We start from the raw sequence: 9,317 nt of genomic DNA on the forward strand, positions 1-9,317 counted from the left end.
GAAGGACTTTTGTTATTTGTTTCATCTTTTATACAAGCTAAAAATTGAAGACTTCTCTTGCTATTGTATAAGACTCTATTTAAGCAGTTATCTAAGTTTCGAACTGCCGATGATTATGGGAATAAAGTAGAGTATATGTTGGAATTGTTTTTTGAACAAATGGATATATGGCCAATATTCCAGTAGACTTTCCGACAATTTGATTGTTAGAAGGGAGAATGATCAGATCTTATAAACATTGGATTCTTTGTTGTGAGCATTATGAGATAGTGTTTTATATGTCAAAAATGGTGTTCCAAAGTGTGACTTACAAAGTTTGTAAGACTTTAAATTTAGCTAAATGTAAAAACTAGCAATACACACATTAGATATTGGGGTTCGAATTTGAACTTAAATTTCTTAAATAAAGTTTATATAATAACTTATGATTTAAATCATATTCATGATTATCTTATATTTGTTTAAATATAAAACTGTTAGAGCAGCTCTATTGAACTAATAAAAGTTTTTTGTTTATAATCCTGATTTTTTCCCCTAAGCATTTGATATGGAGATTTGTTGGATAGAAGCTGTGATGGAGTCCTGTTGATAAGAAAGATATCAGTTAAAACACAATCTCTCTAAATGGCAGAGAAACACCAGATTGAAACATATGAGTTCGAGAACATTTTGATGCGTTATTTCCACTACTGAATTCTGCTCTGGAGTCTCTGGGCAAGAATGAAAGGATGTGATTCCCTTCTCTTTGTAATATTGAGTAAATCGCAGTTCAGATGAATTGTCTGATCTCACAGACTTGACCTTTGTATGAAACTGGTTTTCAAACTGTTGTATTAATGTAGTTCTTCATGTTTGTTTGGAAGTAAGTGTGGTTTGACATTTCTGAAAACTAATGAAAATTATCGCAAAGGTAGGGTCAGTTTTTGGAAAAAGTGACCACTGCAGACTCCAAGCTTTTTCCTTAGCTTTCAGGTTCACGCAAACATAAGTTTAAAGGGGAGTGTTTTGATTCATGGTTGGGTGAGATCTACAAAAAGGAAATAAATATTAACACAGAAGTGTTGTGTTTTTTCTCCTGTTTTCCTTTGGATCAGAAAATGCTAATGATATTATTATTTGGTTAATTCCTTTTTTCTGAAAACAATGTATTCTCTTTTTTTTTTAACACAGAAAACAATGTGTTCAAGTGATCCTTTTTTATCTGAATAACATTTAAATTTTACACTCACGCACAGTAGGTTTGCTCATAAACTAAAAGCATTTACAGTTTATGGAGAAAATCATACCCTACAGTCAGTCATTAGGGAATGAATTCTCCTGTAACATACTTTTGTATAAATATAATTGTTGCATGGTTTTGTGCTTCACGAGGTATCGTTCTTTATGCGACATCCATTGAACATACATCTTTGTAACTCGATATATCCTCTGACAGCGTAGAAGGTTCTTGAAATGGTGCGGCGGGAATTTGGAAAACAGGTCTGGGAGGGACTTCAAGAGAATCCACACTTCCTTCCATCATTTCTACCACTCTGTTCATCAGCGGGCGATCTGATGGGGAAGGTTGAATACACCACAAACCAACCAATGTCATCTTCTTTGCCATCTCCTCTTCTTCGCTGGTAATTACATTCCTGTTATGCTTTCCACTGTCTCCCTTTTCAAGATCCATATATATCCATTCAGGAAAGTACATTGAACTTGCATTTGATTCAGAATTTTGACCAGCTCGTTCTTTGTTCCTTGCTCCTATCATCTCAAGAACTAACATTCCGTAACTATACACATCTGACTTGTGTGAAACTCTGCCGTACATTCTTGAAAACAATTCAGGAGCAATGTACCCTATTGTACCTCTTGTGTCCAGCATTGACAAGATGCTCTCTTTCTTCTCACAAAGCTTAGCAAGGCCAAAGTCTGAAACTTTGGGGCAAAGATTGTCATCTAAGAGTACATTATGTGGTTTTATGTCGAAATGTACAATCCTTGTTTTGCAGCCATGATGCAAATACTCTATCCCACGAGCAACTCCTAGTGCGATCCTGTGAAGTGTCATCCAATCCATGTCCACCGAGGTCTTGTTTGAGATGAATTTATCAAGAGACCCATTTTCTAGAAATTCATAAATAATTGCTCTCTTGGAACCTTCAGAGCAGAATCCAAGCAAGTCAACAATGTTAACATGAGAAGTTTTGCTCATGCTCCCAACTTCATTGATGAAGTCTTCCCCATCACTCTTTGAGTCTTTCAAAATCTTCACTGCAACACGGCGACCGTCACAAAGGGTTCCTCTATAAACAGTGCCAAATCCACCTTTCCCAACCACTTCGGTAAATAACTTTGTAATTCTCTTTACTTGCGCATAGCTATAGTGTTTTAGTGGAATAAGGGCCTTTAGATTTTGTTGTCTTGGATCATCCGACGTCTTCATGCGCTGGGTGTTGTAACAGAACCAGCTTACGGATAAAAGAAGTAACCCCAAAAATGTAACACCTGCCGCGATTCCTAGAGATACAAACACAGATTACATGGTTTCATAATAAGATTATGATAATCAAATCAGGTTTTTCGAACGAAAAGGGGAAGGGCGAGCACCTATTTTTACTTCATAATTGGGGCCTGGCCAGTCCATGCATCAGTAAAATTGCAGTAAGAAAATATCAGTTAGACCTGAAGAAATAACTTTTGAATCTCCTATTAGAAATTAAAAAAAAAACCTGGGGATATCAAGAGGTTGCATATAAATGGTTATCAGAAATTTATTTTAAAACCACTAGGCTAAAGTCACTTTTTATAAATTTGTGGCCGCGAAAATACTTATTATCGTGTCGGCTGGAAGCACATGCTTCTTCTGCTTGTGGCCAGGGCCGACACTGAACTGACGTCAAGATAAAGATCGTGAAGTTAAAAACTTTGCTCCAAAAAGTTTTTTGCAATGTTTCCAACTTTAATAACTTGATGCATATAATATATATCAAAATACATTTGTTGTACACGCTTTATTAGTTTTGCTTTTAAAAGAAGGTATTTACAGTTATAAATGTTTTGTGCCAGTGAAGTAATGGTTGAAAAACCTCTATAAATATGTCATTTTAAAATAACAGCAACTTCTATATATAGTCAATACATATGTCCATGTTATATTCTAGACTAAATATTTTCTCTTTTAAAAATATAGAAAACAGTTTGTTTAGTCTACAAGTAAATGTTGTAGAGCAAATATGCATTATACAAAATAATATATATTTAAAATCCATACGCAAAAACATAAAAGTTGTTATAAGCCTCTTTCTGACACATGCACACTCCACTATGAATAAGAATTTAAAAAAAACAGTATTGTCATCAAACTTTATCACAAATCCACATTTGTACATCTATAATTATAACATGGACAATTAGTTAATTTGATACAATACCAAAGTAAGAATAATCGAAAAACAACTATACCACCGCATACTAATAAGTAACACATAACAGATAACCAAATTCTTGAATCTTAAAACAAATTTCAACTCGAGCATTTAGTGAATATCAAATTAACTAATATCCCGCCCGTAGGACGGGCCGACCCTAGTTGTTGTAATTCCTATGCTTTTTTGTTAAAGCTTTTTCTAGGGGTTGGTTTCTCTTTTAGCAAACTTATAAAAAACTCACGGATGAAATTTCATACTTTGTATCAATTTCAAAATATATGATGTTTTGGATCTATACACAATTATTAAAAAAGTTGTTTTTTGTTAAAAATATTATTAAATATAAATTAAAAGCTATTCAACCAGATACAAAATATTATTGGTTAATCTTTTAATAATGATAAAAGTTATTTAGAAAAATGAAAACATCAAAAAACTCCTTTAAACATTATACATTATGAAACATAAGAAGTATTGTTTATGCTAATTTGAAATACTTTATAACCACCAGAAATCCAGAATAATAATGTGGCCCCTCTAAACAATAGCAGATCATACCTCTTGTGGTCTGATTATATAAAGCACATTCAACAATCTGTGTTAACTTCAAGAGACTTCTTTAGATTATGCTTATTCTGCAGTGTACGCCCGGACACAAAAACACTGACGTTTTTCTGCAGATTACCCTGACTTCTTCTAAAAGGTCACTAATCCCCTTGAGGTAAAAAGGCACGAGGGGGTGGTGAAAATAATAATATTTAATTAAAATCCTACTAATTTAGGACCATTCTAAGAAAAATATAAACATGACCCTTAAGAATTTGTATGATTCGGGGGAAAAACGAGATAATCATTACATGCTATTTGTGTTGTGCAAAATTGATTTGTTGAAACTAATCTTACATGTAATCACATAAATAATAGAAGTGAAACTTGAATCTAAATGATAAACGACTAACCTTGGACATCCTTACACGAGGAGTTGTAAGGCTTGTCTGCACACAGGCACATGAAATTTCCCGATCGTACCTCCGAACCACAAATCCCTTTGGACTTGGTACAAGCTTGGCAAACATCGTCTTCACTATCGTACCTCAAATCGAACCCTTTTTCCAAAGCCATCTTCAATGATTGATCTGAGGCATTCGACTGCTGAAGAAGGTTCTTAGCAGACGCAAGCATCGGAATTTCTCCAACCATGGTACAATTTTGAGGAGGATTAGTTGATCCAAAGGCATGATATGTTATTAGATTGCTATTGCTTAGTTGGCAAGTAATCGTTGACGAAGTTGTCACCGGGTTATTACTGGGACAATTGAATAGAAAGATTGTCTCGGTGTTATGGTTTAATGTGAACTGCATAGCCCCCGTGAAGTTGAAAATCTGTGGGCAACCATCGTGTAAGAAACTCTCATCGGCTACAGTGATTATCTTGTTATCCAGATTCGCAGAAACAACACGAAGTGTGAAATTCTCGATTTCTAGGGTTAAATTTTGATTCTCCTTGCAGGAAAGCTCGAACTCTGTTTGACCGCAGAAATTGGGTTTGCCGATGCTATTACCCCAAAATGGGTAAGTGATGTTCGGGAACAACACCGACGGTTCCGATCCACATCTCAGAGGTAATCGGCACTCCTCGTACTGTTGGTCAGCGGAGAAGCACGACGGGAAGCTAGCGACGGAGAAGACTACTAAGGTGATGAAGAGCGGAGGATACATGGAAACTGGGTTTGAGGAAATCTAACCACAGAAAATACTTTTTCTCTGATCTGTTGAGAGGCTAGGGACTTTTATTTTATTTTCATTTCTTTTCTAAACGTATAAATTCTTTACTCATCAACTTACAAAGTCAGGATACAATGATGTAGACATTTCAAGATGAGCATCTCTATAATATTAGTTACTTTTTGTAAATATTATACATGATTTTACTGCTCATATTAAAAGAATCAAAATATCATGTATAATTTACAAATTGCAACAATTTTTTTTTTTTTAACTATGAATGTGCAAACTAAATATATCTAATTTTCTATTAGCATAATTATAGAAGATAATATAAATAAGAGTATCTATTTTATATATCATTGCTATAAATAAACTCAGCTAATAAGAGTAGCCCATCTGGTGTGATGATCGCTGCTCCTTCTGTTTGAATCTCCGATTTGTTTTCACTAAAACCTTGGAAAGTGAACTCTGTTGTTGGTGGTGTCTTCGTACGCTGAGCTTGAACAGAGAAGCTCAAAAGCTGGATGAGTAAGAACAAAAAAGAGACCATGAATCTAGACATAGGAAATCAAGAACAGAGAGAACGGGTCAGAAGATAATTGGATATTACAGGGGACTAGGGGAGTTTGGTTTATCCTTGGTGATTCGATGATCATGCAAGTCGTAAGAGCGAGAAGGAATTTTCAAAGTTCTGAACAAGAAAAGTCTTTTCTTTCTTTTCAACGGTTTGTTCACAATCACACACGCACACACACATATCAACGAATTTATTACATTCCAATCCGACAAGACGCTTTCAACACACTGAACCAGCTTTTCTTGTATACTGAGAGCATGATTAACTCGAAGTTCTTAGGATGAGGTTCTTAGAACCGATTCTTAGCTTTTTTAGTTAAAAGTTAAGAAACAGTTTCTTAACTTCCGCTAAGAACTTCATTCTAAGAACTTCGGGTTAATTATGGTCTAAAATACATTGTTCTCTATTTGTTAAGCAAATAACATAAATAACTATAACTTTTTATTACATAAATGACTTTCACGGCAAGAAGATTCCAGTTTTCATTTTGCAGAGCATACCAATACTTCGGAAGCGCTTGAACCCTCCCCAGAATCCCAAAAAGATTGAGAAAGCCGTGCTGCTGGAATTTGTTGCAAGACAGGCGTAGGAGGCACTTCAAGAGCTTCAAGGCTTCCTTCCATCATCTCTACTACTATGTTCATCGGAGGGCGGTTTGATGGGGAAGACTGTATACACCACAAACCCACAATTTTCATCTTCTTTGCTATCTCCTCTTCTTCGCTTCTGATTCCATACTCGGCAGGACTTACATTGTCTCCTTGCTCGAGATCTTGGTATATCCATTCGGGAAAATACATCGAGCTTGCATTCGATGCAGAGACTTGATCAACTATTTCTTTCTTCCTTGCGCCTATCATTTCGAGTAGTAGCATCCCATAGCTATACACATCTGACTTGTGAGACACACTCCCATACACTGGGGAGAACATCTCTGGCGCAATGTACCCTATTGTCCCTCTCATGTCTAGCAGCGATATTATGCTCTCTTTTTTCTCACAGAGTTTAGCAAGTCCAAAATCAGAAACTTTGGGGAGAAGATTTTCATCTAACAGCACGTTCTGAGGTTTAATGTCGAAATGCACGATCCTTGTTTTGCAGCCAAAGTGCAAATACTCTAACCCCCTAGCAACTCCTAGTGCAATCTCATACAGTGCCGTGAAGTCCAAATTCATTATGTTGGTGTTTGAGATGAACTTATCAAGCGAGCCATTCTCTAGAAATTCATATATGATGGCTCTTTTTGAACCTTCGGAGCAGAATCCAAGTAAGGAAACAATGTTGACATGAGATGTTTGGCTCATGCTGGCAACTTCATTGATGAAGTCTTTGCCATTATTGTCCTTTGAATCTTTCAAGACCTTCACCGCAACCATACGGCCGTCACAAAGGGTTCCTCTATAAACAACTCCAAATCCTCCTCTCCCAACCACTTCTGCAAATGACTTTGTAATTTTCTTCACTTGCGCATAAGTATAGTGTTTGAGTGGTATAAGAGCCTTTAACTTCTCATGTCTCCTCTCATCTGATGTTTTTCTCTTGCGGAAAATTTGGACCCCGAAACAGGGGCATAATAATACCACCAGCGCAATAATACCTGTTAGTGAACACAAACCTAAAATAACATAGAAAACGTTTGGTTAGTAACGTTTTCATAATGTAGGAAGATCAAAAACAGTTATAAATATCTATCTGGGAAGCGAAACTAACCTACGAGAATAATGATCACAATAACTGCAGAACCATAAAATAAAATTTGTCAGCATAGAACAAAACTTTTGAAAGGAAAAGAGCAATTGGAGAAAAACAATGGTTTAGAGGGAGGATAAAAAAAAGTCATTCGAAGAAGGTTACGCACCTATGCCCTCTATAAGATCAGCTCCTGCATAAATTAAATGGATACAAAAGAAAGTCAGTTTGAGCTGGAGACAGAGCTCTGAACACAAACGAAAAAACAAAAACTTGAAACTAAAGGAAGGTTTGTAAATAATCTGATCAAAAGGTGGGTGGGCGATTGTGGAAGAGAAAAAGAGTTGGTTCTTGGCGAAGGACATTAGGAAACAAGACCATGAATGAAAGAAAACTTACGGTTGTGTGTCCGGCATGAACTATTACGCGGTCCATCTTTGCAATAACAGACAAAAGCGCTTGAGGTCTGATTATATCCACAAGCACCGTCAGAGCCTTTGCACCTCTCACAATCCGAGTTAATATAAAGTTTGAAACCTTGTTCAATAGCCTTCTTTAGATTATATGTATTCGGACTCCTCTGCAGCGTCTCCAGTGCAGATCCAGATGCAGGAATACTGACATTTCTTTTACACATTCCCCTGAAGTTCTCTAAAAGACTTCTAATATCGTGAAGTGAAGGGGACGTGAGGTTTTTTGTCACATAGTAATTTCTTCTGCCATTCCCAGAAAGAAGCTCTCCAACATAATAACTATGGGGGATAAGTGGTGAGAAGTTTGGGCAGTCATAATAAATTGTTACAAGCTCAGTGTTATGGGTGAAGGAAACAACATTTTCATTGAACTGCGCATTCAGTGGGTTTCTGGGATAAAGATTATCAATATAATCTGTTCTTATGAGTGTTGTCTCATAGTACCTACTATCTATGATTCTGAACTTCACAGTGGAAATGTTGAGCTCTGCAAAATCTCCGCTACAGTTGAGCTCGAACTCTGGGTGGCCACATGCTTTTCTACCAGGTTTCCAGAAAGGATAATTCAGATGTACCTGATCGCAACAGCTAAACGTCGTACTGCAGAGTTTGTAAAGCTCACCAGCTGATAAAAAATAAGATGGGTTCAAAAACAGCATCAATATTATTTATTTACGCCAAAAAAATTGGTTATGAGACTGAGATTGGTTGATCATTAGTTCCTTATGTTGTCCTTTTTCTTCGAGGTCAGGAAAATGATTACGGATTAGGTAAACATGTGCTTGAGAAAATTGATGCTAACTTACCACTTGATACACCAGGAAGATGGCTGAAAGAGGAGAAGATGGCAAATAATATCAAACAAAAACTAAAGGGATAGTTCATTCTTGAAAAGTGTGTATTCTGTCTTTGGTTACTGTTAAAGAGGAGCGGAGCAAGTGGTTTAACGCGAGAGAGACCAAATATGAAAGGGAAGAGCTTTTCTATTCGCATGGCTTTCTTAATTAGGCTTTTCATTTGGTGCTAATCATTTTTCCGTTGGACACTGTTAATATGACTAATACGTTGCTGCTGAAGTAGAACAACAACAAAAGAGTGGTATTGGTTATTCTAAAACTCATTTTCTACTTTAATGGGAGTAAGAGAGACTTGTCCACACAACTATACCACACTATCTCTTGTCTTCTAAAATTGTTTACTTTTACAACCAAAGACTTTTCAGTTAGGAGACTGGAAACCTTATTAATTCAATAATCTTAAAAACCACATCTTCTGTCTAAGGTAAACATACATAAGTCACATCTCCATAGTAAGCTGAAATTTAGTCTCTTTTGGTTGTGACGTTGAAAACCACATCTTCTGTCTTTCAGCTGTGTCTATTCTCTCTTTAAATAAGGTCAAAGAAAAAATAATTACTAATTGTTAGTCTTATGA

At 36.1% G+C, this 9,317-nt stretch overlaps 2 protein-coding genes across 2 annotated transcripts; both read right to left on the bottom strand.

The window, feature by feature from the left end:
* Positions 1-1,177: 1,177 nt before the first annotated feature.
* Positions 1,178-5,882, bottom strand: LOC106433024 (LEAF RUST 10 DISEASE-RESISTANCE LOCUS RECEPTOR-LIKE PROTEIN KINASE-like 2.5). The gene is made up of 3 exons (XM_013873864.3): positions 4,376-5,882; positions 2,596-2,619; positions 1,178-2,505 (listed from the first exon to the last, which is right to left on the bottom strand). The coding sequence occupies exons 1-3, from the start codon at positions 5,133-5,135 to the stop codon at positions 1,382-1,384; spliced, it is 1,908 nt and encodes a 635-aa protein (XP_013729318.2). The 5' UTR covers positions 5,136-5,882; the 3' UTR covers positions 1,178-1,381.
* Positions 5,302-9,280, bottom strand: LOC106433023 (LEAF RUST 10 DISEASE-RESISTANCE LOCUS RECEPTOR-LIKE PROTEIN KINASE-like 2.8). The gene is made up of 5 exons (XM_013873863.3): positions 8,690-9,280; positions 7,810-8,508; positions 7,580-7,603; positions 7,432-7,455; positions 5,302-7,336 (listed from the first exon to the last, which is right to left on the bottom strand). Exons 1-5 carry the CDS (start codon positions 8,898-8,900, stop codon positions 6,204-6,206), a joined length of 2,091 nt encoding a protein of 696 aa, XP_013729317.1. The 5' UTR covers positions 8,901-9,280; the 3' UTR covers positions 5,302-6,203.
* Between the last annotated feature and the right edge of the window lie 37 nt (positions 9,281-9,317).

This window comes from Brassica napus, chromosome A2, assembly GCF_020379485.1.
Source record: "Brassica napus cultivar Da-Ae chromosome A2, Da-Ae, whole genome shotgun sequence".
Classification (NCBI taxonomy): Eukaryota; Viridiplantae; Streptophyta; class Magnoliopsida; order Brassicales; family Brassicaceae; genus Brassica; species Brassica napus.

Excerpts from the sequence above, each read along its gene's own strand:
- LOC106433023 (XM_013873863.3), bottom strand. The coding sequence starts at position 8,900 with ATGAAAAGCCTAATTAAGAAAGCCATGCGAATAGAAAAGCTCTTCCCT. Across the intron at positions 7,604-7,809 it reads TTCATGCCGGACACACAACC|GAGCTGATCTTATAGAGGGC; the intron begins GTAAGTTTTCTT and ends TAATTTATGCAG. Across the intron at positions 7,337-7,431 it reads TGTGATCATTATTCTCGTAG|GTTTGTGTTCACTAACAGGT; the intron begins GTTAGTTTCGCT and ends ATGTTATTTTAG.
- LOC106433024 (XM_013873864.3), bottom strand. The coding sequence starts at position 5,135 with ATGTATCCTCCGCTCTTCATCACCTTAGTAGTCTTCTCCGTCGCTAGC. Across the intron at positions 2,620-4,375 it reads CTCGTGTAAGGATGTCCAAG|GCCCCAATTATGAAGTAAAA; the intron begins GTTAGTCGTTTA and ends TGGACTGGCCAG. Across the intron at positions 2,506-2,595 it reads CAATTATGAAGTAAAAATAG|GAATCGCGGCAGGTGTTACA; the intron begins GTGCTCGCCCTT and ends TTGTATCTCTAG.